The sequence below is a fragment of the Moschus berezovskii genome, chromosome 27, assembly GCF_049115385.1.
Source record: "Moschus berezovskii isolate FMDL1 chromosome 27, NW_MosBer_1.0, whole genome shotgun sequence".
Lineage (NCBI taxonomy): Eukaryota > Metazoa > Chordata > Mammalia > Artiodactyla > Moschidae > Moschus > Moschus berezovskii.
In genome coordinates this window covers 41,307,408-41,335,264 of record NC_142486.1, presented here as the reverse complement: position 1 = coordinate 41,335,264, position 27,857 = coordinate 41,307,408, and the positions used below count along the sequence as shown (strand labels likewise).

The 27,857-nt window shown below is 64.5% G+C and overlaps 1 protein-coding gene across 3 annotated transcripts; it reads left to right on the top strand.

Moving 5' to 3' along the window:
* Positions 1–159: 159 nt before the first annotated feature.
* CACNA1H (calcium voltage-gated channel subunit alpha1 H) lies at positions 160–27,791 on the top strand. 3 transcript variants are annotated; one of them, XM_088833110.1, is made up of 33 exons: positions 160–2,357; positions 2,498–2,631; positions 3,079–3,176; positions 5,532–5,691; positions 6,003–6,321; positions 6,495–6,587; positions 7,375–8,152; positions 9,410–9,852; positions 11,269–11,420; positions 12,049–12,234; positions 12,925–13,042; positions 13,294–13,449; positions 13,741–13,831; positions 13,988–14,196; positions 15,647–16,063; positions 16,515–16,615; positions 16,747–16,870; positions 16,948–17,016; positions 17,121–17,305; positions 17,497–17,623; positions 17,757–17,882; positions 18,119–18,175; positions 18,415–18,607; positions 19,164–19,181; positions 20,329–20,480; positions 21,195–21,304; positions 21,494–21,627; positions 21,789–21,863; positions 23,156–23,230; positions 23,909–24,030; positions 24,125–24,548; positions 24,948–25,108; positions 25,667–27,791. In XM_088833110.1, the coding sequence occupies exons 1-33, from the start codon at positions 2,265–2,267 to the stop codon at positions 26,669–26,671; spliced, it is 6,705 nt and encodes a 2,234-aa protein (XP_088689236.1). In that variant the 5' UTR covers positions 160–2,264; the 3' UTR covers positions 26,672–27,791. The 3 variants fall into 3 exon arrangements, with proteins under 3 accessions (XP_088689236.1, XP_088689234.1, XP_088689235.1); XM_088833108.1 differs by having other exon boundaries at positions 161–2,357; positions 18,086–18,175; XM_088833109.1 differs by lacking the exon at positions 19,164–19,181 and having other exon boundaries at positions 162–2,357; positions 18,086–18,175; positions 25,667–27,790.
* The last annotated feature ends 66 nt before the right edge of the window (positions 27,792–27,857 follow it).

The following is a 27,857-nucleotide window of genomic DNA, read 5'->3' as shown; positions in this document are numbered from 1 at the left end:
CATCAGTCTGAGAAGAGGGCTGTGATGATGGTGGAAGATGGGAGGGACTGAGGGCTTGGGGCTGGGCTGGGCTGGGCACCTTGCTGCTCCTGGAGCAGGATGTTCACCACGTGGGAGGAAGGGCCATCCAGGCAGAGCCCTTGGGGTAGAGGAAGAGCTAGGGGAAGTGGGGCAGGGAAGAGGTGCTGCAGGAGCCAGTGCGCAGTCCCCACACCTCTGCTGCTGGGGATGGGCAAACGAGGGCGCAGGCTGCTCTGTGCTGCCTCCCTGCAGGGGTGGGGGTGGGAAGCCTGCAAGACCAAGGGCCCAGCCAGGTCTGGGGAACATCTGACCATCATCCGCCAGGTCCAGAGCTGCCTGCTCATGGTGGCCCGCCGTCGCAAACCTGGGGTCCGGGCCCTCTGAGCTATCTTAGCGGGATGCTGATTTCTGTTTTTCTGCAGCCAGATCACAGCAGAGGCACTTGTTACTGCTGAACACATTAGGTGTAATTATGGCACTCTCGGCGGGAATGGGTAATTACATCGGTGGCCCAGTGCCACACTGCGAGGGGCGCCGGGGACCAGGGCCTTCAGAGGGGCCACTGTTGGCCCTGTCCCTGTGGGGCACTGGGGGAGAAGGGTCTGGGTGGGGCGGGCTGCCAGTTCCACGAAGGAAGGACAGATAGACACAGCCCGGCCTTCTCCTGCCCATCCGCCTGAATTAACACACAGGCCCTGAGCTTCCCCACGCCTTGTCCCTCCCTGACCCCGGTCACAGCATAGCCTCTGCCAATGTGTCAGGTGACCTCAGGGTCAGAGACCCTCATGGGTGGGGCCACATGGACCCCAAGCCTAACACCCACGTGCAGCGGGGCGCGGAGTAGGCACTCAGGGCCCTGGGGACCAACCCACTTTGCGGAGCCAGGCCCTACTGCTTTGGTCACCTCATTGAACTGTGCAATGCGCCCTCCCCCAGCTGGTGGACACTGAGGGGACGCAAAGGGGCACCAAGGCTCCAGGGCACACAGCCCACGTGTGCTGCAGGCAATCTGGTCCCCGTCATCCTGACCAGCCCCCTGGGCACCAGGGGAGGGGCTGGGGGCCGCGGTACCGAATTTCTCAGGCTGTCTTTGGACAAGCAGTGTTTTCTAAGTGCTGACTCTCTGTCTTTAGTAGGAGGTCCTCTCTACCCCACAGAGCTCGGAGAGGCTTCTTGGGTGCCCTGCTATCCAGCCCAGGGCGGGACAGGCGGGCAGCCCCACAGGAAGCTGGCCCCGGGGCCACAGGGTGGCTGTGTGTCCTGGTGGGGGGGGGGGGTGGTACAAGGAGTGCCCCAGGGCCCTCCCATCTGAGGGACACCTGCCTGCACCCACAGGCTTGGGAGAAGCCCCACTGCCCCAGCTTGGGAACCCCTTTCCTCATGCCTGGCACTGCCTGCCCACCACATGGCTCTGGTTGGGAGGAGCGGAGGGGGAACTTGGGGGTGCACCGTGGCTTTTGTGGAGCCGAGGCGCCACCTGGTGACCACTCTCAGAACATGCATCCTCACTGAGGTGGCGGGTGGCCTTCCGTCCTGAGGGCCAGCAACCCTGCAGGTGATCAGGTTCACACAGCACAGGTTGATACAGCAAGGGCTGCTGGCCAGGCGCCCTAAGGTCCTGGCATGACACCCTCCTGCCAAAGGGAGAGTTTCCTGGATGGGACGGGACCCTTCACAAGCCGACTAACCTGGGGGGTGGTCCTCACTCACCTGTCCTTCGTCCGTGTCCCAGCCCCCTTCATCCAGGCTCACAGTAGGACTGCCGGTCTCCTGGGCCCACGCACTGAGCTGGGCTAAAGTTCGCATCCCTCATTGCCTGTTTCCGTGGTCAGGGCATCCTCTGGGGTCACAGGAGGGACTCCTGCAAGGCCACGGAGAGGGTCTTTGGGGCAGACTTTATGGCACCCGTAACAATTAGTGGGCTTTTGTGGTACTTGGGGTCCCCGCTGGGCAGCAGTGGTGAGCCTGGCTACGGTTTAGGGAGCCTGGCAGAGGGGCAGTGGCTGGCCCCGCGCCTCAGTCCGAAGGCCTGTTGTACACGAGAAGTTGGCAGCGGTGTCCAGAGGCTGGCATTGGGGTCTGTCCCTCACTGCCCAGCTGATGGACCGGGCGCGGAATGGGGAGATTTTGAGGATCTGGCCCTGTGGCGGCTGGGGGGTTGCTGGGGGCGCGTCCTGGGGCTCCTTATCTGCCACGTGGACCCTTAACTCGGCACCTGCCCCACGTGGTTCGAGCACGTCAGCATGCTGGTCATCATGCTCAACTGCGTGACCCTGGGCATGTTCCGGCCCTGCGAGGACGTCGAGTGCCGCTCGGAGCGCTGCGGCATCCTGGAGGTAGGAGGGGCGGGGCCTGGGTGTGGTAGGAGGGCGGGGTTTGGGTGTGGGCGGGGCCTGGAGGGGCGGGGGCGGGGCCGGTCACCGGCGGCCCGGGCTGTGTGAGGGGCGCAGGCCCCACTCAGGCCCCGCTCCTGCAGGCCTTTGACGACTTCATCTTCGCCTTCTTCGCGGTGGAGATGGTCATCAAGATGATCGCCCTGGGGCTGTTTGGGCAGAAGTGCTACCTGGGCGACACGTGGAACCGGCTGGACTTCTTCATCGTCATGGCGGGGTACGGCCCCTCCCCCGAGGGCCAGCCTGGAGCAACCCCAGTGCCTGGTCAGGCCGGCCTGGGAGCGGCCCCGGGGGCCCCCAGAATGAGAGATGAGGAGGTGCACTCAGGCGGGACGGGGCCTAGGGAGTGGCTGGGGGTGGGGCGCCAGTTGCAGGTCCTATCTGGGGCTCCCTGTGCCAGCATCAGGGACGGTGGGACAGACACAGGGTGTCCCGGGCGGCCTGTGAGTGGCGAGGGTCCTCCAGTGCTCAGCCAAGGCTGTGCTTTCCCTGCCTCCGGGCAGCCAGGCTGGGCAGACGGCATGGGGATCATGCCTCCAGCAAGTGCTCACCTCCTGGCCTCAGCCGGCAGGGTACCCTGGAAAGAGCCAGGTGCCCCCTGGCCTGGTTCTGATCCTCCCTCCCAGCACCTGCCCCCGGTGAGCATGCCCTTCTCTGCCCCCAGTATGATGGAGTACTCCTTGGATGGACACAACGTGAGCCTCTCAGCCATCCGAACAGTGCGCGTGCTGCGGCCCCTTCGTGCCATCAACCGTGTGCCCAGTAAGTGACCCCCACCCGGGGCTGGAGGAAGCGTGTCCAGACAGCCCTGCTAAGAGCTCCTGAGGCCCCACTGGGCACAAGACGCAGAGGCCGTACCGCCTGTCTGGGTGCTGGGGTCCCAGCCCAGACCACGGTGCAGGCCTCTTGCCGCTTACATGCTGCTGCTTTTCAGGGTGGTGGAGGGCAGGTGGGGATTGAGCACCCCTGTACTGAGCCGGAGTGTGATGGGCAGTCAGGCTGAATGGCGGCCCCATGTCCCCCAGGGCTGCTGAGTGTCAGGGGCCATTCGGAACCTCAGACTCATCATCCACACAGTGTTTGGGGTCATGTCCTGGAGCCATGCAGGACGTGGTGGCTTCCTTGTCTGGCCCACCCCAGCAATCCTCCCGTCTGAGCCCTGCCAAGGGGCCTGGTGCTCAGCGGAGCATGGAGAAGCTTCTGGGCAGTCGTGTGGGTTTGGAAGCTTGTTTGAAAGGTGGTCTGTGCTGACCTTGGTCATGCCCACATGGGTCTGTGTGGGGGTCTCCGTGTCTTCAGAGTTTCCAGTGTTCTGACTGAATTCAGCTGTTAGTGTTCCTGAGGGTATGGTGGGGGGCATTCCCCACGTGACTGTCAAGTGTGTACACATGCATACAGGTGGGTCTCGTGTACTACCTAGGTGTGCACAGCCTTTCTGGCTGCCTATCCTGGGTCCTGGTGACTTCAGCACCAAGGCCCAAGGGGTCCGGGCTTGTCCTGCAGCTCCTCCAAGAAGTATCCCCCCCAGGATGAGTCACTGTCTCCCTCTGAAGCTGTCAGCTCCACCAAAGAGCAGGAGGGTGAAGGGTTATGCTGTGGGACTCCTAGGTCTTCCATCTAGCTGCCACTTGGCTCTACCCTCAGGGATCAGACAGGGTTCAGATGCTGTGTGGCCTTGGGCAGGTAACTGCACCCCTCTGAGCCTTGGTTTACCCACCTGGGAACGTGGTACCCCTCAAGGATGGCTGTGAGGTGAGGTGGTTCTTGGCTCTGTGCCCAGCACCTCCACACACTGGCTCTGTTCACCTGGGCCCCCTGTCAGTGCCTGAAGTGACCGCGCAGCCCCTTTCACAGCACAGATCACTTTTCAGGCCAAATGCTGCCTTCAGCCTGGTCTCCCTGTGGGGTCAGGCCCTGGTCCCAAACTGGTTGTCTCCCCCACACTGGACCATGTTCCCCTCACAGTGAGCCCTCAGTGGGCATGTTCCAGGCTGCATCTTACTCTGGCTGCCTGGGGTCCACTCTGAACCCTGGATCATCTGTGGCCTCGGAGCCAGTTGCAGTCTGGCGACGGTGGTGCTCTCGGACTTTGTCCCTGGTGACTCTTCCTCTCGGCCATTTCTGAAACTGCAGTGCCCCTCCCAGCTGTGATTACCCCTGTAGCCCCAGGGGCCCCTCTGTCACCCAGCAGCCCCTGGGTGCTCTCCAGGGGGCCTTGGCATCTGCCCCTGGCTCTGCCTGCACTCTTAGCCTGGCCCTTGCTTGTTTCTGGAAGTGAGACATGTCCTTGCTGAGGTCTTGGAGCAGGGCAGAGCCGGGACCAAGTGAAGGGCCAGTGGGGCTGGCTGACCCACTCCATAGATTAATCTGTGTTCACACACTCCATCGCACCCAGGAAGGAGATCTTCAAAACGCTCTCTCAAAAGCCGCCTCCTGGGACTTCCCTGGTGGTCCAGTGGTTGGGACTTCACCTTCCAATGCAGGGCGTGTGAGTTTGAGCCCAGGTCTGCAGGCTAAGATGCCACATGCTTCATGACCAAAAGTCCAAAACATAACACAGACACAGTATTGTAACAAATTCAATAAAGACTTTAAAAATGGTTCACATTAAAAAGAAAAAACATGTAAAAAAAACCTGCCTCCTGCCCTGGGGTGCACACAGCCCCTACCTCCCCTCCAGGGCTCTGCTTCACATGATTCACATAGAGAGTGGGAAGAAACACTGGTCCCCAAACACAGTACCTGCTTCAACACCCATGGCTCCTGCACGCAGGAGGCAGCTCAGAGTCTGAGCTGCTGGGGCTCCCCCAGGCTGCTGCTCCCATGATGAGCCTGGGGCTGCAGGACTCCTGAGCTGTCACGCTGGGGGCCCTCCTGGATGCGGTGTCGTCCGGGCCAGCATTCCTGAGGAGCAAGGACCACCTACCCTGAGCCCTTCCAGTCGGTGGCCTTATTTACCGCCCTCAGTGGGGTCTGACAGAATGTGCAGGAGCCCGGGTCGTGTCCCCCACAGAGCCACTGATGCCCACCTGTGAATGGCAGAGAGCTCAGGAGGGGCTGGGGCCTCGGATGCCCGGGAGGGCTCTGCTGCGCTGATCAGCTGTGTGATGCCTGCAGGCATGCGGATCCTGGTCACACTGCTGCTGGACACACTGCCCATGCTCGGCAACGTCCTACTGCTCTGCTTCTTTGTCTTCTTCATCTTCGGCATCGTGGGCGTCCAGCTTTGGGCCGGCCTGCTGCGCAACCGCTGCTTCCTGGACAGCACCTTCGCCAGGTGCGCAGGCCCTGCCCCTAAACTTCTCTTTCTGGGCCTACCTCTGGAGGCGCCACCCCAACAGGCCCCTCCCTCCAGGCCCCGCCCCTGGAGGCTCCACCCCAACAGGCTCCTCCCCCAGGCCCCGCCCCTGAGGCTCCACCCCCCCCAACAGGCTCCGCCCTCCAGGTTCCTTCCCTCCAAGCCCTGTTCCCCCAGACACAACCTTCGGAGAGCGGCACTAGCGCTAGCGGACTTAGGTCTGCCTTTTACCTTTTGTTTTGAGTGTGTGTATACCTCTGTGTGTATCTGTCTCGCCGTCTCTCCTCCAGAAATAGCAATCTCAGCTTTCTGCGGCCGTACTACCAGCCGGAGGAGGGCGAGGAAAACCCGTTCATCTGCTCCTCCCGCCGGGACAACGGCATGCAGAAGTGCTCGCACATCCCCAGCCGTCGCGAGCTGCGCGTGGAGTGCACGCTGGGCTGGGAGGCCTACGGGCAGCCGCAGGTCGAGGGCACCAGTGGCACGGGTCACCACAGCTGCATCAACTGGAACCAGTACTACAACGTGTGCCGCTCGGGCGACTCCAACCCGCACAACGGGGCCATCAGCTTCGACAACATCGGCTACGCCTGGATCGCCATCTTCCAGGTGGGCTCCGGGTCTCCCCACTACCGCACGCCTAGCTTATAGGGCTGGGGGCTGGTGCCAGGCAGGGCTTTCCTGCCCCACTAGCCATGCACCCTCCCCGGGACAGGCGAGGAGAGCCCACTGCCCTCCCAGGGCCGTCCCTGTGTCCAGCCGCCTGCCCCCCCCCCCAACAGGTGATCACGCTGGAGGGCTGGGTGGACATCATGTACTACGTCATGGACGCCCACTCCTTCTACAACTTCATCTACTTCATCTTGCTCATCATCGTGAGTGTGAAGATGTGGTGGGACATCCGCTGCGAGGGGTGGGAGGTGTCCTCACATTGTGACAGACCTGTCTTAGATCCTGAGCTCCTCTGTTACTAGTCGTGCCCCTGCCCCCGGGATCCATGGAGGTCCTGCACCATCCTGGCCCTCCACAGGGAGTGTGATCCCCAAAGGTGGCCCTCAGTTGGTTCTCTCAGTGGCCCTGGGGTCTTAGGCAGGGTCTGCTTAGACCAGAGGTGAGTTGAGCCAGGGACCCGCCCCTTGTTATCTCAGACCATAAACCCAAGCACAGGAGAGGGACCCTGCCACGGAGGACAGTGCAGCCTTGGGGACTGGGGGAGGCCTGACCCAGGCAGGAGGATCTAGTTGAAGAATATATCTTCAGGAGGAAGGCATGAACCACACAAATGACAGGAAAGAGTCTTCCCACATGTCCTCCAACTGTCCACAAATAATCAAGGAGCAGCCACTGCTCACCACCCATTCCAGATGCTGGGGCTTAGCATCGAATCAGCAGGGATCCCACCCATCCCAGGGCACCCCGCCGGTCCCTAGATTGGGAAGCCCACAGTAGGGCTCAGTCCACCCGTCCCAGGGCACCCCGCCGGCCCCTAGATCAGGAAGCCCACAGTAGGGCTCAGTGTATCTCTCATCAGAGGCTTGATTGTGGTGTAGAAACCACAGCTGCTGTGCTGGCCTCCTGCCCCACCCAGGATGGTGGATCCCAGTGCTTTCCCGCTCCCGGGAGCACTTGGCCGGCAAGCTCATGGCTGCTTGCCCACCGCAGGTGGGTTCCTTCTTCATGATCAACCTGTGCCTGGTGGTCATCGCCACGCAGTTCTCGGAGACGAAGCAGCGGGAGAACCAGCTGATGCGGGAGCAGCGGGCCCGTTACCTGTCCAATGACAGCACACTGGCCAGCTTCTCCGAGCCGGGCAGCTGCTATGAGGAGCTCCTCCGGTACGTGGGCCATGTGTGCCGCAAGCTAAAGCGCCGTGGCCTCCGCCTCTACGCCCGCTGGCAGAGCCGCTGGCGCAAGAAGGTGGACCCCGGCGGCGCCGTGCATGGCCAGGGCTCAGCGCGGCGGCCGCGGCGGGCAGGCGGGCGCGCTGCCTCCATCCACCACCTCGTGTACCACCACCACCACCATCACCACCACCACTACCACTTCAGCCATGGCAGCCCCCGCCGGCCAGACCCTGAGCCGGGAGCCGGCGACACCAGGCTGGTGCGGGCCGGAGTGCCAGCCTCGCCCGGGCGCGGGCCCCCTGACACCGAATCGGTGCACAGTGTGTACCATGCCGACTGCCACGTGGAGGGGCCGCAGGAGAGGGCGCGCGTGGCGCACGCCGCAGCCACCGCTGCCGCCGGGCTCAAGTTGGCTGCCGGGCTGGGAGCCATGAACTACCCCACCATCCTGCCCTCGGCCGCAGGCAGTGGCAAAGGCGGCCTCGGTCCCAAGGGGAAGCGGACTGGTGGTCCCCTGGGAGCCAGGGGGCACAGCCCCCTGAGGCTGAGCAGCCCGGATCCCTGCGAGAAGATCCAGCACCTGGTTGGGGAGCATGGTAAGGACCTGCCCCTGTGGGGAGCAGTGGGGGGTGAGACACAGGGCTCCTGGGACATCCCCACCTACGTGCCCACCCTCGTGAGCCCAGGCTTCTCCTCTGGAGTCCTGGACAAGGACTCCCCTTTCTCTTGGAAGGGGGTCTGGGGGCCTCAGATGGGAGGGGGCGCCCCCCACCACCATCCATCCTGTGTTCTTGAGCAGCTGATGGCTCAGTGGGGTGCGAGTGTCTGCCACGGGGAAATGAGAATTCTGAAGCTGGCAAGTAAAAAAGAAGCACCGGGGCCTTGTCCTATGGCCCACGTCCGGCCCCGAGCAGGACAACCAGTCATTTCTCAGGAGGAGCACTTGGCCCGCGCTCTTGGTGGGGAGACTGCGGCTGGGGCGGGGGGAGGGGAAGCCAAGGTCGCAGAGCTCCCAGAGGCTGAGCAGGGAGGAGCCAGGGTGCCCCTCGGCACACCTGGTCCCCCCAGCTGGGCCCCCGGCCTAACCCACGTGGCTCATGCAGGACACTGGGGGTCACACCAGGCTGAGGCCTCCTGGGCAGCCTGCACTGGCAGGAGCACCCGGGGCAGGGAGAGGTGTGTGTGCCGAGGCCGCCCCGTGTGCTCACACGGTGCCCTGGGTGTCACCACACACGTGCCTGCAGCTCTGCACTGTGCCCTTGGGGAGCATGGCCCTGCGGGGCTCCTGGCTGCGGCGAGTCTAAGCCGCTCTGGGTGTAGAGTCACCTGGGCCTCAGAGACTCCAGAGTGATGATGGCTCAGGGCATCGTGAGCCAGAACGTTCACGGTCACGCCATCCGTTTACTGGAAAGTGGCTCACGTCATATTTCTGTGGGTGGTGTGGCTCCTGCGGAGATGAGCCTCTGCCTCTTTTTATCCCTGAGTGAACAGAGAGCAGCTCTGCGGGGCGTATGCGTGTGCAAGTGTGTGCGTCTTGTGCCTGTGCGTGTGCGCGTGCGCAGCTGTGTGCCCAGGTGTGTGCGAAAGTGCCCAGATGTGCACCCGTGCTCAGGTGTATGCAGACATGCGTGGTGTGCCCAGGTGTGTGCAGTGTGCTCAGCTGTGTGCCCATCGTATAAGAGTGTGCCCAGGTGTGTGCAGTGTGCTCAGCTGTGTGCCCAAGCATATATGAGTGTGCCCAGGTGTGTGCAGCTGTGCACACGGACACCATTCACCCACAGCAGGCTCCTGAGCACCTCCTTCCTGGGCACCGCCTGAGCAACCTGAGGCTGCCCGCATCCTTCTCCCTGCAGGACTGGGCCAGGCCCCCAGCCGCCTGTCAGGCCTGAGTGTGCCCTGCCCCCTGCCCAGCCCCCAGGCGGGCACGCTGACCTGTGAGCTGAGCAGCTGCCCGTACTGCACCAGCGCCCTGGAGGACCCCGAGCTGGAGTTGAGCGACTCGGACAGTGGAGACTCAGACAGCAATGGGGTCTACGAGTTCACGCAGGACGTGCGGCACGGGGACCACCGTGACCCCATCCAGTCGCCCCCCGCGGCGGAGGCGCCAGGCGCAGGCGGCACACGGCGGAGGGGGCCGCGGCGGGCGGCGGCCGGCGAGCAGGGCGGGCTGGGTCGTGTCTGGGCCTCTTTCAGCGGCAAGCTGCGCCGCATCGTGGATAGCAAGTACTTCAACCGGGGCATCATGGTGGCCATCCTCACCAACACGCTCAGCATGGGTGTCGAGTACCATGAGCAGGTGGGCGCACACACGGAAGCCCTCGGAGCGGCCCTGGGCACGTCCTGCCCGCCTGCCTCCTGCGGCCTTTAGTCACTCATGGGCTCCACAGAGGGCTCTCTGGGGTTGGGTAACAGGCATGGCGATGGGGCTGAAGGTCAGCTGTGAGGGAGTTTCTATCACTCACTCAGCGGATGCTCCTGCTGCTCGTTGGTGGGCCTCTGCTGAGTGGAGAACAGAGAGACTGTGGCTCCCGTCCGGAGGTCCTCTGGGGTGGGGCATTGAGATCGCAGACCCAGAGGCAGCAGGGAGCCGAGGGCACTCGCCCGGCCATCTGGTGCTTTTCAGGGTGGGACCCCAGAGCCCAGCTTTCATGGACAGAGCCCCCCGTGTGAGCTGGACCTTTGGGCTGGGATGCCCTGGGTGGCCCCAGAGGAGAAACGTGGCAGTGGCACATGGTGCTGGCACATGGCCCCTGGACTGGGGCTTCCCCAAGGAGCAGCAGCTGGGCCAGCAGGGAGAGGTCGTCCTCCCTGGAGACCGAGGCCAGTTCACTCTTAATGACCAAACTGCCTTCCTCCTTTTCTGTCCTATGGGCTTTTTAAGTCCCTTAAGCTCTGGTCTTTCATCCTTTTGCAATTCAGGGAAAATGCAAGTGATGTTGGCCTCCAACTGGCGGCTGGGAGGTGCCGCCTGTGAGGGTGAGATCCAGGGCAGGAGCAACAGCAGGCTCGGGGATCCCTGGCCAGGAGGAGCCTCTGCATGCACACACGTACACATGCACGTACGCAAAGGTTACCTGTGTAGATGAGAGCTGGTGCACAGACACACGTGGGTGGCCACGCGTGCGCACAGCACATGCGGGTACATGCAGACTCACGTGCACACAGGCAGACCACACACTGGCACACACACCAGCGTGTACACCGGAGCAGGTATGCACTCGCACACACAGGCAGACCAGCCTATCCCTGGCAAGAAAGGGGCCTGTGGGGCCTTCTGCTGACCAGGGAGGGTGTGCGGGGCCACCAGGGCCAGGGCCGCTGCTGGGGGAACCACCGTACTGCCTGCACCCGGTACCCATGCGCCCAGAACAGATACTCCAGACTCTGTTCCCAAGGCCTGTGCTGTTGGGGTCTAGGAAGTCTCCGGAGCCCTGTTTCTGAGACATGCTGCTGGGAAGGTCAGGTGGGGCCTGGGGGAGCCAGGGACAGTCAGGGTGGGAGGGCCAGGCAGGCTAGGTGCAGCTGGAGGGGACTCCCCTGCGGTCCCTGTTTCCTCCTCTGGACAGCAGCCGATGGGGCTCCTCCTGAGGTGTTGCCACAGCCCCTTGACGTAGCCTTACCTGCTCTCAGATCAGTGGAGTGGCGCCGCACCCTGCCATGACAGGTAGCGGGGGCTGGGGGCGGGCCCTGACGACCACTCTGCCGCCCGCAGCCTGATGAGCTGACCAACGCCCTGGAGATCAGCAACATCGTGTTCACAAGCATGTTTGCCTTGGAGATGCTGTTGAAGCTGCTGGCCTGCGGCCCACTGGGCTACATCCGGAACCCCTACAATATCTTTGATGGCATAATCGTGGTCATCAGGTGGGCCCACTCCTCCCCTGGGGCCTGGGGAAGCTCCCATGCCTGGCAGAGCCCCCGCCACTGGGAAAGGCTCTGCCGCCAGGGTGCAGTGGTGGGGTCTCCTGGGGCGTGGTCCTTGCCCCTCCTCATAGGCACTGTCGGGTGCACACGGTGAGGTCAGCGGCAGCTCAGGCAGGAGTTTCTAGAAGCTAGTGGAACTGTTCCCTACGGGAACAGAGCAGGCGCTCAGTGGCCATTCAGCCTTGCAGCCGGCCTCCACTGAGGGCTCAGCAAGGAAGGCTAGCTTGCTGCAGCAAAATCAGCACAGAAAGGACAGGGGGATCTGGGGAAATTCCCTCCCCCCCGTGACAAAGCAGGGCCCTTGGGAGTCAAGGGGGTCCCCAGCCTAACAAGAGCAGACAAGCCAGGCACGCTGGAAAGGCGCTCAGTCAAGTCTTCAGAGATGCCACCACCACCCCTCAGCCCCTCCGACGCCTTGATGCAGCCGAACCTTCTCCCAGTTGGGGTTGAGAGGAGGCCGCGGTGGCTCCCAGCTGTTCCTGCCTCTGGGAAGAGGGTGTCCCATAGTCAGGGCTGGAGTAGGCACGCGCCGCCCCGAAGGCGTCCTAACCCTGCCCTCGCCCCCCAGCGTGTGGGAGATCATCGGGCAGGCGGACGGCGGGCTGTCGGTGCTGCGCACCTTCCGGCTGCTGCGGGTGCTCAAGCTCGTGCGCTTCATGCCCGCGCTGCGGCGCCAGCTGGTGGTGCTCATGAAGACCATGGACAACGTGGCCACCTTCTGCATGCTGCTCATGCTATTCATCTTCATCTTCAGGTGCGCGCGCCGCGCAGGGGCCGCCCTGCCCCGGGTGGCCGCAAGGGGAAGGCCTGAGGCAAGGAGTCCGCACCGGCCGGCTCGCCCGCCTCGCCGGCACCGCCCCCGGTCCCGCCTCGGCCGGCCCAGCCCACCGCGCAGGTCCCGCCCACTGAGCCGGCCCTGGCTTAGGAGCCTGGGGTGCCCTGAGCCGCAAAGAGGAAGACAAAATCAATCACTGGGGGTTTCGCTGGCATTGATGGGGTGCCTCCTGTGCCGGGCACCAGCACGCAGTGGGGGACGTGGATCTGTGCTCACAAGAGCCAAGGGCGAAGGGGGCGGCAGAGGGCGGAGCCGGCAGGCTGGGGCTCCTGGACCCCTGCTGCTGCTGCTGCTGAGCCCAGGGCCTCGGGCCTCGGGGAGGGGGCTGGGGCCCACATAGGCCGGGTGAGACAGACACCCAGTCCTGGCTGCTGTCTGAAACCAGAGTGGCCTCCAGTGTTCCCCTCATTCTTAGCCTCGGTCTTACCACCTATAGAATGGAAACAGCTTGGCCATGGACCCCGGGCAGCCCTGCCCAGGAGAAAGCTGGAGGCCTGGGAGGTGTAGAGGAGTGAATGGTGGGCGTGGGCTGACCAGGCTGGGTCCCTAGCCCCACACCTGTTCCTCTACACCAGTCACTCACAGTACCCCTGCCTGTCCACCCCCCAGCATCCTTGGCATGCATCTCTTCGGCTGCAAATTCAGTCTGAAAACAGATACCGGAGACACAGTCCCCGACCGGAAGAACTTTGATTCCCTGCTGTGGGCCATCGTCACTGTGTTCCAGGTACAGCTGAGCAGGCCGTCCCGTGCTGTGCACGGTGGTCCCTGGAGGGCCACAGCCCTGCTCGGAGCTGGCTGAGGCCCCTCCGAGGCCACCAGGGGTGAAGAACGGTGGCCGGGACGTTGGGGTGGTGGGCCTGGTCTCACTCGTCCTTCTGGTCCTGAGACCTGGCGGTATTCCCCCAGCCAGGACCCCGTCCTGGTGCCCCCTCAGCCCCCACGTTGGGCCCACTCTGCCCGCTGCCCCTCCCCCAGATCCTCACCCAGGAGGACTGGAATGTCGTCCTGTACAACGGCATGGCCTCCACGTCCTCCTGGGCTGCCCTATACTTCGTGGCCCTCATGACTTTTGGCAACTACGTGCTCTTCAACCTGCTGGTGGCCATCCTGGTGGAGGGTTTCCAGGCCGAGGTGAGGGGGAGCTTCCAGGGGAGGTGAGGGCTTCCAGGGGAGGTGAGGGGGCTTCCAGGGGAGGTGAGGGGGCTTCCAGGGGAGTGAGGGCTTCCAGGGGAGGTGAGGGGGCCTCCAGGGGAGGTGAGGGGGCTTCCAGGGGAGGTGGTGGGAACCAGGAGTGTGGGGCAGACCTCGTTCTCACCCTGCTGGGCTCTTCTGTCCATGCCCACCCCTTGTGGGCCTGGCCTTTCCATTGGGGGTCGCCCCCCGCGGGGAGCCTCAAGTGTGCTGTGTGCTCGGCGGGCACAGGGCGATGCCACCAGATCCGACACAGATGAAGACAAGACATCCACCCACTTGGAGGAGGACTTGGACAAGTTCCGAGACCTCAGGGCCACAGGTGCGCATGTGGATGGGGAGCAGGGATGGGGCGAGGGGACGCTGCCTCCAGGGTCTGGGCACAGCTGGGACTCCCGAGGGGTGTCCTAGGCAGACAGGTGCTCCTTTCTGGGAGCCCTGCTGGCTCGAATGGCCTCACCTCTCCCCCCTCCCCTAGAGATGAAGATGTACTCGCTGGCGGTGACACCCAACGGGCACCTGGAGGGCCGGGGCAGCCTGCCCCCACCCCTTATCATGCGCACGGCGGCCACGCCCATGCCCACCCCCAAGAGCTCCCCACACCTGGACGTGGCCCCTGGCCCCCTGGATTCACGCCGTGGCAGCAGCAGCTCCATGGACCCTCAGCTAGGAGACCAGAAATCTCTGGTAGGGGACCCTGCCCTGGCCTCAGGGCACCTTCAGGCTCACTGCCCCCCGCCACAGCTCCTTAGGCCTTTTCCCAGAGATGAGTGAGGGTTCCCAAATGTGCCCTCCCCACTCACACCCCAGAAATCCCTCAGGCCCGAGTGCTTTGTTTTCTATAAATGGAACTAGAAACCGCTGTTCTTACGGGAGGCATATGAATAAGCAAGTAGAATAGCAGGCCAGGAGTTTATCTTCCAATTTGCGCGAGATAAGATAAAAGCTGGCAGAGCACAGGGTGTACAAGAAGGGAAAACAGAAGAATGGCAAAAAGGTGTAAAAGCTGAGTACACGAAACAGGTGACGGAAGCCGGGCCGAGGCTCCCGTGCGTCACGACCAACAGCGCCCTGCGGAGCTGGGGCCCACAGTCTTTCCAGACAAACCCAGGGAGCACCACCCCAGACGCAGCTAGAGCCGGCTCTGTGTCTCAGAAGGGCCGGGGAGGGGTGGGCGGAGCAGGACAAGCTAACTTGCAGTGGGGTGGGGGTGAGCCTGGAGGGAAGTCCAGGCGAACCATTGAGAGGTGGGGACATTGAAAGTCAGTCACAGAACACCTGCAGCCAAGCACATCCCAGCTAAGCTGCTAGAGGAGGATGGGGCTGCTGGGCCAGATTCCAGCTCAGCTCCTCCAGACCCAGGAGGTGAAAACGGCAAAGGGCAGAGAGCACAGGCGCAGCAAAGGTGAATCCCCGGAGCACAGCCCAGTTTCTCTCCTGAGGTGGCACGCGGCTTCTCCTTGGAAGTCCAGAGCCTACCAGCCAGAAACTGATGAGCAGTCCCTCCCCAGAGATCCAGGTCAGCTGCTGGGCCACATCTGAGGATGCCTGGTCTGTAGCTGGTCCCTGACCCGTTGATGACTTTCGCCAACCCTCTGGTCCTCAAGCTGGCATGCGAGGCCTGCTCAGGGCTCTGGCACCTGCTGGTGGTGTCTCCAGCTCACCGTCGACCCACTGTGGGCCACAGGCATCTCGCTGAAGGCTCAGTGCCACGAGCAGCGCCCCAGCAGGGCTGTCCGCCCTGTAGAGGAGAGGCCCTGTTTAGTTTACACATGCATGTTAGTTGTTCAGTTGTGTGCGACTCTTTGTAGCCCCATGGACTGTAGCCCGCCAGGCTCCTCTGTCCATGGGATTCTTCAGGCAAGAATACTGGAGTGGGTAGCCATTTCCTTTTCCGGGGGATCCTCCCAACCCAGGGATCAAACCCAGGTCTCCTGCATTGCAGGCAGATTCTTTACCATCCGAGCCACCTGGGAAGCCCATTAAAGGAGATGATCCATGTACGAATGTCACCCGCAAGTGTTAGTGGAAATCCCTTTCGCCAGGGAAAGGCCCGTGAGCCAGGTGCCCTGAGGCCAGGATGTTGGGGGTGACTTGGGAGGGGTGTGACCTGCTCATTCCTGCCCCCACCCCGCAGTCCAGCCTCCGCAGCTCGCCCTGCGCCCCCTGGGGCCCCAACAGCGCCTGGAGCAGCCGGCGCTCCAGCTGGAACAGCTTGGGCCGTGCACCCAGCCTCAAGCGCAGGAGCCAGTGTGGCGAGCGGGAGTCGCTACTGTCCGGTGAGGGCAGGGGCAGCGGCAGCACGGACGAGGAGGCTGAGGATGGCCGGCCCGGGGCGGGGGTCTCGCCGGGCACACGTGCCACGCCGCTGCGGCGCGCCGAGTCCCTGGACCACCGAAGCACGCTGGACCTGCGGCCCCCACGGCCAGCCACCCTGCTGCCCACCAAGGTCCACGACTGCAATGGGCAGGTGCTGGCCCTGCCCAGTGAGTTCTTCCTGCGCATCGACAGCCACAAGGAGGATCTGGCCGAGTTTGATGACGACGTGGAGGACGTGAGTGGGGGTGGGCCTCACCTTGGCCCCTTGCCTCCCCCTCCACCCGCCCCCATCGTGGGGCCAGCGTTCATGGGAGGCCCTGGGGGTGGGAGGGGGCGGGAAGCAGGACAGGCTGGGCCAGAGCGCACCCACGGGGAGCTCTGGAGTGGGATTCACCCCAGGGTCAGCCCCACCTCCGGCTGAGGGCTGGTTCTGGGCTGGAGTCGGTCATTCAGTGAGACCTCTGCGGGGGAGGGGAAGTGCCTTCTCAGCTGGGCACCCCGCTGCCCAGGACTACTGGGGGCCACCTGGGTGGGGATCTGAGGATGGCCACTCACAGGCCCCCCAGCCCCCAGTGTAGCTCCCTGTCCTGGTGCCTGGGTGGGTGGACAGGGCTGAACCTGAAGGTGGGAGGGCCTGGGGTTGGTCAGGCTGGGAGGGGCCCTGAACACACCCCCTCCCTCCCCAGAGCTGCTGCTCGCGACTGCAGAAGGTGCTGGAGCCGCACAAGCCTGAATGCTGCCGGAGCCGCGAGCCCTGGGCCCTGTACCTCTTCTCCCCGCAGAACAGGTGAGGGGCACACCTGGAAAAGCTGACCCCACCCTGGGTGCCCCCTTCATCCCTACCAGATGGTGAGCTCTGTGGACAGAAGCCAGGACTTGGCCAGGACTGTCCCCAAAACCCCCACCCCCGGCTCCCAGGTTCCGCATCTCCTGCCAAAAGATCATTGCTCACAAGATGTTTGATCACGTCGTCCTCGTCTTCATCTTCCTCAACTGCATCACCATCGCCCTGGAGAGGCCCGACATTGACCCCGGCAGCACTGTGAGGCTCTCTCCTCGCCAGGGAGGGGTGGGTCCCACGGCCATGGCTGGCCCTTCCCATTGTCCTGTCTCCCGCAGGAGCGCGTCTTCCTCAGCGTCTCCAACTACATCTTCACAGCGATCTTTGTGGCGGAGATGATGGTGAAGGTACACTGAGTCCTGGGGGACCCGGGGGCCTGTCCCTCTGGCCTTGCAGCCGCGGCCACGTGTGCAGGGCGTAGGTCAACGAGTGGATTGTCTGCACTCACCAGGTGGTGGCCCTGGGCCTCTTCTCAGGCGAGCACGCCTACCTGCAGAGCAGCTGGAACATACTGGACGGGGTGCTGGTCCTGGTGTCTCTGGTGGACATCGTCGTGGCCATGGCCTCGGCCGGCGGCGCCAAGATCCTGGGCATCCTGCGCGTGCTGCGCCTGCTGCGGACCCTGCGGCCGCTGAGGTGGACTGGGCCATGGGGCGGAGCCGAAGGAGCAGAGGGATGCAGGAGGGCAGCCCACGTGTTGGGCAGGATCTGGGCGGGAGAGGGCCCGGGCCGCCGGTGGCGAGGTGTTTGCAGTGCTGGGCGCTCCTCCTGGTGGCAGCTCCCTTGGGCGCGCGCCCAGCAGTGCGTTCCTTCTGGCCCTCTTCCAGGGTCATCAGCCGTGCGCCAGGACTCAAGCTGGTGGTGGAGACTCTGATATCGTCCCTCAGGCCCATCGGGAACATCGTCCTCATCTGCTGTGCCTTCTTCATCATCTTCGGCATCCTCGGGGTGCAGGTGCGTGGCCTGCCTGCCTGAGGGACGATGGGCGGTGGGCAGCAGCGGCTGAGTCGCCCCTGGAGAGCCCGTGACGGGGCGGGGGATGGCAGGGCAGGGCCTGGCCCTCTGAGTGACCGCCCCTCCCGGTCAGCTCTTCAAGGGGAAGTTTTACTACTGTGAGGGCGCCGACACCAGGAACATTTCCACTAAGGCCGAGTGCAGGGCCGCGCACTACCGCTGGGTGCGACGCAAGTACAACTTCGACAACCTGGGCCAGGTGGGCGGGGCTGGGGCGGGGCGGGCGGGGCTGGCGGGTGACTCACCCAGGTCATCCCTGATCTGGAGGGCGGGAGCCACAGGGTCTCAGCCAGCAAGTTGGAGGGTCCATGGTGAGCGAGCCGCGGCAGCGCGTGTGGCCCTGCAGGGCGCGCCCGGCAGGAGGCCGCGCCCAGAGGTGCCCGCCTTGCTCTGGCCTCGCAGGCGCTGATGTCGCTGTTCGTGCTCTCGTCCAAGGACGGCTGGGTGAATATCATGTACGACGGGCTGGACGCCGTGGGCGTGGACCAGCAGGTGCGGCGGGCGGCCCTGCCCCTCTGCGCTGGCCTTCTCCCTTGGTCTCCGCTCATCTCCGAGAGCGCAGCGTCCCCTGAGACGAGGCTACCTTTGGCCTCAGAGCACGTCCGCAGAGGTCCACGTCGGGGGCCGGCGCCCGTGGGCGGGGCTCAGCGCATGTGGGCGGGGCTCAGGTCATGTGGGCGGGGTCAGTGCCCGTGGGCGGGCCGGTGCCCACGCGCTCTCCTGTGCCGCAGCCCGTGCCCAACCACAACCCCTGGATGCTGCTCTACTTCATCTCCTTCCTGCTCATCGTCAGCTTCTTCGTGCTCAACATGTTCGTGGGCGTCGTGGTGGAGAACTTCCACAAGTGCAGGCAGCACCAGGAGGCCGAGGAGGCACGGCGGCGCGAGGAGAAGCGGCAGCGTCGCCTGGAGAGGAAGCGCAGGAGTAAGGCCCTCCCGCTGGCGGTGGCTGCTGGCTACCTGCGCGTAGCCCAGCTCCCCCGCATCCACCTGAGCCCCCCTTTCGCCTATGGGATGGTGACTGGGGACCAGGAGGCCAGCCAGGGGCAGCTCCGAGACCTGGCTGCTGCCGCCTCGCCCCCGGCCCAGGGCTGTGGGGACTGCGCCCGGGCAGCGGCTCAGCACCCTGGCCCCGGAGCACCCCCCCTGCCTGGCCCCACTCCTCTATGCCCCGGCCTCTCCAGATGGCTCTGCATGCTCGCCCTTCATGTTCTCAGAGAAGGACGTCTGAGGAAGAGGCAGGGGGCCTTTCCCAGGAGGCACAGGGTTGAGACCCCAGCCCCCACACCCACCACTGCAGGGGCAGGCTCACCCCGCTTTTGTGTTCTCACGCCTCGGTGGGGGGAGCAAGCAGAGCCATTCAAGACAGAGAGAGGGTCTTAGGACACCCCTGCCCAAGCTGGGGAGCAGAGTGGGCTTCTTCCAGGAGGGGTCCTGGCCCCGCCCACTGGCCAGCTCAGACCATCTCCTTGTCTTTCCAGGCACTTTCCCCAACCCAGGTACCTGCCCCCACCCCGCATGCCTCAGCCCCGCTTCTGCCAGCCACTGCATGGGGCTGCGGACTGGCCTGACCTCTGCTCCTTTGCCCCTGCCACAGGGAAGGGTGGACATTGCAGGAGGGTGCCAGGCCCCCTGGGGTCCACCACAGGGTCAGCACGGGATGGCTGTGGGGCGCCAGGCGCCAGTGGGAGGAGGAGGGGTTGCTGACTGGCTGCCTGGTGTTCACACTGCTGCCTCTGAGCCCGTGTGTGCCTCTGCCTGGCTTGCACACCTGCCTGCTGTGCTGGGACGCCTGCCGGCTGGTCGCTGCTCCATATCCTCAGTGCTGGCCTGGCCTCACTGGCCTCTGGCCCCCTTGGCTGCTGCGCTGAGCTCTCTAGTGACCGCATGCCAGACCAAGGAGCATGCGGGCCCCAGGGAGGGGTTGGTTCCATTGGCCCCCGCTCTCCCTGGTCCCTGCCCATGGGTTCTGAGGCCAAGGAGGGCCCCCTGTGCAGTGGGGGCAGCCATGCCCTCATCTAGCAAGCACTGGTGTGCCCTAGGGAGTTACCGCGGGCAGAGCTTTTAGTGCAGACAGAGCTGCTGGGAGATGCACCCCCTCCAGTCCCCCAGGTCATGGCCTCCAACCTCAGATGGATCGGAGGGCAAGCAGACCCCAAACAGCAGGCACATGGCCACAGGCCTCCTGGAAGACAGGGAGTGAAGGGAAACTCCGGGCCTGAACACAGCACATGCCCAGCCGGGGAGATGGGGGTGTGGTGGGTCACCCTGCCCTGCCCTGCCTTGGGACTGTCCCTGCCCCCCAAAAAGCTCCCATCTGCCCCTTCCTTCATTACTGAGGTATCTCTGGACCCTGATGCCAGTCCAGGAGAGTAGACTACACAGGCCCTGGCTTGGGACCTCCTGGCAGGGTGGTGGGTCCAGACAGGGCCCCAGGGCAGGGCCCAGGTGGAGTCTCAGTTTCTATGCCCACTCCAGGGATCTGCTCTGAGGCTGAGGCCCTCTTGGAGGAGGAGGTCAGTGGGTGACCTGCCCCGAGGCCCACACACAAGCCTGAGCCCTCCCCAGCTCCCTGACTCCCCAGCCACTGGGAGGCAGCCCTCATCCTGCCCCACCCGCCCACTCACCGCTGTGCTCTCCCCGCAGAGGCCCAGCGCCGGCCCTACTATGCAGACTACTCGCCCACCCGCCGCTCCATACACTCCCTGTGCACCAGCCACTACCTGGACCTTTTCATCACCTTCATCATTGGCGTCAACGTCATCACCATGTCCATGGAGCACTACAACCAGCCCAAGGTGGGGCTCGCTGCCTTGACACACCGGCCCCCTGCCTCCAGGCCTGCGGCCAGGATGGGGGGGTGTTGGTTGCCAAAAGTGGGTTCCATTGCCAGCCGGGTGGTGCTACCCTGAGAGCTGGAAGCCCCAGGTCTGCAGCCCTGCCTGAGCCCTCTCCAGGGCTTGTGGGATACGTGGAGGTGTGGCTTGAACAAAGGGCCCTCCTTCCTTTAAAGCCAGTGGACACTCCCAGGGCCACCTGTCCCGAGGGCATCCTTGATCCTGTGACAGGTTCCATCCAAAACGCTGGCTGGGGGATGTCCCCAGGGAAGGTCAGACTGAGAAGGTGATGCTCTCAGGTCCCATCTCCATTATTTCATCAAAGATGGGACGCTCCCTCCTCCCAGAACAGCTGAGAGCGTCTGACTCTGTAGCTGAAGCTGAGCCCATCTGGCAGGCTGGCTCCTGCCCTGGGCTGTGGGTGGGACTGGTCCAAGCAGGGCCAGGAGTCTGGGTTCCCAGCGGCAGGTTCCTCCAACTGAGGGTCGTCCTGAGAATGCTGCAGGGGTCAGGCGAGGCAGGCCTCCCCAACCCAGCACAGACCTGCATCCAGTAATAGCCAAGGTTTGTCCGTGGGCGGGGATGGGGTGCCCTGGTCAGCGGAGCAGAGAAGTGGGGCGGGCCTGGTAGTGCTGCAGGGGGCCTGACGGTCAGGAGCCTGGTGCTCGCCCCCAGGCTCTGGATGAGGCCCTCAAGTACTGCAATTACGTGTTCACCATCGTCTTTGTCGTCGAGGCCGTGCTGAAGCTGGTGGCCTTTGGGTTCCGGAGGTTCTTCAAGGACAGGTGTGTGGGGCGGGGCAGGTGGGCACCACGGCCGGAGGCCTGCAGAGGTGACGGTGCTGAGCAAGGGTGCCCCTGGTGACACCAGGACGTTCCCGGGGACAGGGAGGGGACTCCGGGTGCTCCAAAGGGCCGGGGGTGCCGGGGAGGAGGTACTGGCCAGCGCTGAGCCATGCCTGCCCACCCGCCCAGGTGGAACCAGCTGGACCTGGCCATTGTCCTGCTGTCCATCATGGGCATCACACTGGAGGAGATTGAGATGAATGCAGCACTGCCCATCAACCCCACCATCATCCGAATCATGCGTGTCCTCCGCATCGCCCGCGGTAGGCCACTGCCTGCCTAAGCCCCACGCCATTGGAGGGCCTGCCCCCCAGGGTCCTGCCTCACCCGCCCCAGTGGACCGCCTGGGGCCTGGGGGTGAGGGGATGCGTGGTCTGGGTCAGACCAGCCCCACCCCCCACTAATGCTCGGCTCCCCGTCCTAGTCCTGAAGCTGCTCAAGATGGCCACGGGCATGCGGGCCCTGCTGGACACAGTGGTCCAGGCGCTGCCCCAGGTAGGTTGGCCGCTCGGGGGCCTGGCCTGGGTGGGTCTGGCTCCCCTGCTCCCAGGGTGGGCATCACAGACACCCCCAAGAGGACAAGACTGCAGGAGGGCCTCGCTCACTGGTCAGGGATCATTCGTTCACATGGTCTTTCTAGTCTCTAGACAAAGAATCATCATCATCAAGCCCTTCCCCGCCACCTACAGGGAGTAATGGACTGCTGAGCTGTGCTGTGAGGGGGTGGCCCGCCTGCTTTCCAGCCTCACTCTGTAGTCTCTTTGGGGAAGACCAGGGCCCACTGCCCGGTGCAGTTCTGCGCTCAGTGGGCTTTGGGCAGAGGGCAGAGCCTGTGGTTGCAGTGGGCTTGTTGAGTTTGGAGGGCCACACCCAGGGCTCAGGTGTTGGCCAAAGGCCTGTCTCTCCTGAAGCCGCTCAGGCCCTGTGTCCCCACATCCCGTGTCCACAGCCCTGACCCGGACCCTGTGTAGCTTCTTGAGGTGAAAGTCTCACTGCCCCATCTGTGTAGTACTCAGCCCCTGAGCCAGTCCACCCGGTCATCCATGTGTCCATCTGACCGTGACTCCAGCTCTCTCAACAAGCCATCCAGCCACCCAGGCTTCTATCATCCATTCAGACAGTTGTCTGTCCCCCATCTACTAGATCATCCAGCCCTCCTGGCCACTGTCCACCAGCCCAGCATGTATCTATCCACCCAGCTGCCTCCCCAGCTGTGCACACCCTGCATCTTCAGCTGGCCTCCACTGGTCCCCAGCAGCCTTCCTCAGCCCCGAGTTACACCCTTAGTGCTCCTGTGTAGCCGCTCCCTGTCTGTGGGAGCAGCTGGATGGGGGGTGGGGGGGAAGCCCAGGCCCCAGCCACCCCCGGTGCAATGCCTCTGGGGGCTGGTGAAGAGGGGAACCAGCCACATCAGAGTCAGGAAGGTGTGGAGGAAGGGCAGCAAGTTCATGGAAGAGCCACGGGCAGGAATTGGGCAAGACCTGGCGGCCTGCAGAGCTTCCGCCTTCACCTCCCCGTGGGCACCCTGAGGCTGGAGTCCACCCCAGCCGTTGGGAGGCGCTCGGGAGCAGAGGAGCTGGAGGCAGCCCCCTGGGTGCAGGGCAGGTGTGAGGGCCAAGGAGGGGCCCTGGGCACCAGGCAGCCTTGGGGCCACAGGAGCCTCGAGGCCAGGAGGCCTGGAGCAAGAACAGGGCTCAAGACAGGCCTGGGAATTCGCTGGGCAGGTCGCGGGTTGGGGGCAGGGCAGGCTGAGCCCCCTGACCTCACTCCGCTTCTCTCCCGTGTAGGTAGGGAACCTCGGCCTGCTTTTCATGCTCCTGTTTTTTATCTATGCTGCCCTGGGAGTGGAGCTGTTCGGGAGGCTCGGTGAGTGCGGCAGCGCGGTGTCCCACCCCCCAGACTCGCCCGGGAGGCGCAGCTTCACGCAGGCATTCGGGTGGCCCGGCCTCTAGCCCGGCCCCTGCCCCCACGGCCCTTCACCGTGAGGTAACTGGACACAGCGCATGCAGACGCGCTGTGCAGACCCACAGAGTGTGAGTGCACGCGCACACACACAGGTGTGGCCCCAAGTCTACTGGCCCCAGGGTCGTGCTGCAGCCAGCCCTTCCTGTCACCTAGGATCTCCTCAGACCTCCCCGGCATGCGGCTCCGGCCAGTCTGGGTGGGGGCCTGTGGGGACCTTTCGTGGCGGCCCAGGTCCTATGGGAGCCCCGTCCCACTGGGTGTCACTGAATGAACGCTCAGTGGGTTCCAAGAGCCACCAGTGGGCCTGTGTGGGAGGGGGTCAAGGTGGTTGTCACCTTTGAGGGTCTGCCTGGACCCCGAAGTTGGTGCCCCAACCCTGGGCTTGGCGACTCCCAGGCCTGACCCAGCCTCTGGGGCTATCCTGTGCCAGGGCCGCCCGGTCATTCCGCAGAGCAGGGGACTTGCTGGGCCACCACCCCGCACCCTGAGGAGCATGGCTTTCTCCCGGGGCGGGGTAGGGGGGCAGGCCCGTGTGTGCCCTGGCCCCATGGGGCAGGCTGACCCGGTTGCTCCCGGCAGAATGCAGTGAGGACAACCCCTGCGAGGGCCTGAGCAGACACGCCACCTTCTCTAACTTCGGCATGGCCTTCCTCACGCTGTTCCGCGTGTCCACCGGGGACAACTGGAACGGGATCATGAAGGTATGGGCTGGTGCAGTGGGCGGGGCGATGGGAGCCCCCTGAGTAGGGGGCTGCAGGCGGAGGTGGGAGCCTGCCCGCCGCCCTCTGCCCGCAGGACACGCTGCGCGAGTGCGCCCGCGAGGACAAGCACTGCCTCACCTACCTGCCGGCCATCTCGCCCATCTACTTCGTCACCTTCGTGCTGGTGGCCCAGTTCGTGCTGGTCAACGTGGTGGTGGCCGTGCTCATGAAGCACCTGGAGGAGAGCAACAAGGAAGCCCGCGAGGACGCCGAGCTGGACGCGGAGCTCGAGATGGAGATGGCGCAGGGGTCCCCCGTCCGTCCCAGGCCTGCGGCCCTTCAGAGCCCTGGCGCCTCGTCGGACTCCCCCAGCGTGCTGGTCGTGCGCAAGGTGTCGGTGTCCAGGATGCTCTCGCTGCCCAACGACAGCTACATGTTCCGGCCCGTGGCGCCTGCCGCAGCCGCTCACCCCCACCCACTACAGGAGGTGGAGATGGAGACCTACGCGGGCGCCGCGGGTACGACCCCTGGCGGAGCAGCCTGGCCCTGGGAGGGCGGGGCCGACGGGGGCGGGGCTGGGGCTGGGCCAAAGGAGCGATGGGTGGGGGCAGGGGCCGGGGTCAGACGCGGGATGAGGGCGGAGTCAGGTGGGACAGGAGGGGCGGGGCCGGGAGAGCGATGGGGGCGGGGTGGGGTCAGGTGGGGCGGTGGGGCGGGGCCAGAGGGACGGTGGGATCCAGGCAGAGGGGGCGGGGCGGAGCCAGAGGGGCGGTGGGGGCGGAGTCAGGTGGGGCAGGAGGGGCGGGGCCAGATGGGCAATGGGGGCGGGGCCAGAAGGACGGGGGTCAGAGGGGCGTGGGTTGTCGGGCAGGGACCGCTGCGGGTGGATACACATTTCTGGCGCTTTCCTGCCGCAGGCCGGGTCATCGCCGCCCACTCGCCGCCTGTGGAGTCCTGCGCCTCCCTTCAGGTCCCGTCCGCCGTGTCCTCCCCGGCCAGGGGCGGCGACACCCTCCGTGCCCTGCCCCCGCGAGTTGCAGCCCGCTCGCCTAGTGTCGGTCGGCTGCTCTGCAGACAGGTAGGAGGCACTTTCGGGTCCTCAGCCGAGCCCTGGGGTCTCTGGGGTTCCCTCCCCATTTGAAGCGTGAGAGACATGGGCGCTGGGCCCTTGGAGTCTGTAATGACCACACACGGTCACGGGGACCCACGGCCCCTTAAACAGCGGCCTAAGTCCCCCAGACACCCCCTCCCCAGAAACCGTGCCTGTGAGCCTGGCTGCAGCCAGAGATCCCCTCCTGCCTGAGCCTTTGTCCCCCCTCCCTTCCCCCTCCCTGCTTGGGGAGCCAAGCTGGTCTAGTACCACAGTCAAGCAGTGGCTGCGGCTGGGGTCTGTACCCCTCAGGGTTTCCAGGGCCCTGGGTAGGCCCTGCCCACAGGAGCTTGGCCTCTGGTCCTCCCCATACGACCAGAATTGGTGAGGGTCCTTCTGCTCCAGTTGTGGGACAAGTGTATCCACACCAGCATCTTGCAGCGTCATCTCACCCTGATCCATAGCCTTGGGGGTCACAAGGTCACCTGGCCTGGAGTGGGGAGGGGGTCCCTCTGGCTGGTCTCACCTGACACCCTGCCTTTGCAGGAGGCCGTCCGCACAGAATCCCTGGAAGGGCAGGTCGATGGCAGTGGGGATAGCAGCCCATTCTGGGGAGAGCCTGGCGGGAAGACCCCCATGAGGCAGGCATCCCTGGGGCCCTCTTTGCGGTCCCCACCCCGGTCCCCGCGGCCCGCCAGCATCCGCACCCACAAGCACACTTCTGGACAGCACTGCATCTCCAGCCGGCCGCCGGCCCCAGACGGGGAGGAGGCTGAAGCCCCAGACCCGGCCGACGAGGAGGTCAGCCACATCACCAGCTCTGCCCGCAGCCCTTCGGCCTCACCTACTGCCTGCGGAATGGTGGGCAGTGAGCCAGACCTTCACAGGCTCTACAGCGTGGACGCCCAGGGCTTCCTGGACCAGCCGGGCCGGGTGGATGAGCAGAGGCGGCCCTCGGGGGAGCTAGGCATCGGGGACAGCCGTCCAGAGGCCGGGGAGGCGAAGCCCCGGGCCCTGGAAGCCGAACTGGCCCTGGGGGCGCGCAGGAAGAAGAAGATGAGTCCTCCCTGCATCTCCATAGAGCCCCCTGCGGAGGACGAGGGTGCGGCCAGGGCCCCTGTGGCGGAGAGCGGCAGCACCACCCTGCGGCGGCGAACCCCATCCTGTGAGGCTGTGCCCCACAGAGACCCCCTGGAGCCCACAGACAGTGCAGGGCTGGACGCTGCTGCCAAGGGGGAGCGGCGGGGCCAGCTCCCCTGCCGCACAGAACACCTGACTGTCCCAAACTTTGTCTTTGAGCCGCTGGACGTGGGGGGCCCCAGTGGGGACCTCTTCGTGGATGGGGGCCACGGGGCCTCCCAAGAACCCAGACCCTCTTCCTCAGGCACCGTGGCCCCTCCCGAGCCCTGGGAGACAGAGCCCCCAGTGCCCTCAGGAGACCCCCCAGAAGAGGGGCGGGGGGTGCACCTCACTGTCCCCGAGAGTCCACCACAGAGAGCATCCCCCCCGGCTGTACCAGTTCTGGGTGACGGCGTAGACGAGCCCGTGTAGCTCAGGTGCAGTGCCCACAGGCTTTGGCACTGGGGTTGGGGTGCACCCAGCAGGGTGGCGGCCAGGACAGTGCTGTGTGTGGATCCTGGCTCGGGCCCCCCAAGGGCAGAGGAGCCAGAAGGATGTCAACGCAGAGAGAGGGAGGCCCATGCCGTTCTGGGCACGTGGAGCAGCGGGAGCCCACAGCCCGAGGCCTCCATCCTGTCGATTCAGGTTTGGGGTTTCCCAGTGTGCCGAGGTGGTCCCGGGCCGTGTTGGCGGCCCGCCCAGGAGTCCCAGGGACAAAGACCAGAAACCGACCAGGAGGAGGAAGGCAGAGGCCGCCCAGCAGAGCCCCATCCTCACCTCCACTTCTTTTTATAGGGAACACGCTTGGGGCCGCTCACGCCCTCTGGTGGCGGCTTCCTGCCAAAGGCCGCCATGGCCACGCTTTCCATCACTCACAGTCTCGAGTTCTCATCCGTGTCTCCACCACTCATTGCTGTCTCATCTCCCCTCCACACCCACTCCCCGCCGTTCCAACCCCTCAGGATTCCAGAGAGAACCTTGACTCTGGTCCCTGGGAAGTGACCGGTCGCCAGGGAGTGGGGACCGTGCAATAAGACCCCCACTGCCCGTAGGGCCTGGGTCAAGACTTTGAGCTGATGGCCCCATTGTTTCACTTTCTTTTATAAATTCAGGTTAAACGTTTGCAATAATCCGATGCTGAAAACTCTGCTTCTCAAATCAAGGGGAGGGGATGGGGGTGCAAAGCAGAGTGGAATAAATATTAACTTATTTAAGAAACATGTTGGGTTTCCACCGCCAGAATTGGTACCCTTCTCCTCCATGGGAGGGTGGCCAGCCTGTGGCCTTAGTGAGGGCAGACCTGGGTGATGCCACCACCAGCGCCACAGGCTCCACAAAGCCCCCCTGCCCTCTCTAGGTCCTCACTACTCCCACACCCCACCCCCACCACACTGCTCAGCAGATCGCAGATAGAAAGTTCTGCTGTGAAAAAGCCAAGCTCATCTTGGCAGCCAGAACCACGTGGCATCATTCACACGCTGGAGTCTGATCGGACCAGGAAGATTTTGCCAGGGCTCCCAGCAGGGGTGTGGGCCCCTGTGAGAAAGCTTCCCAGCTGGGCAGTCACTTGGGGCTGCAGGGGGCACTGCCCCCTGCCTGCTGTCTCTACCTGTGTCCC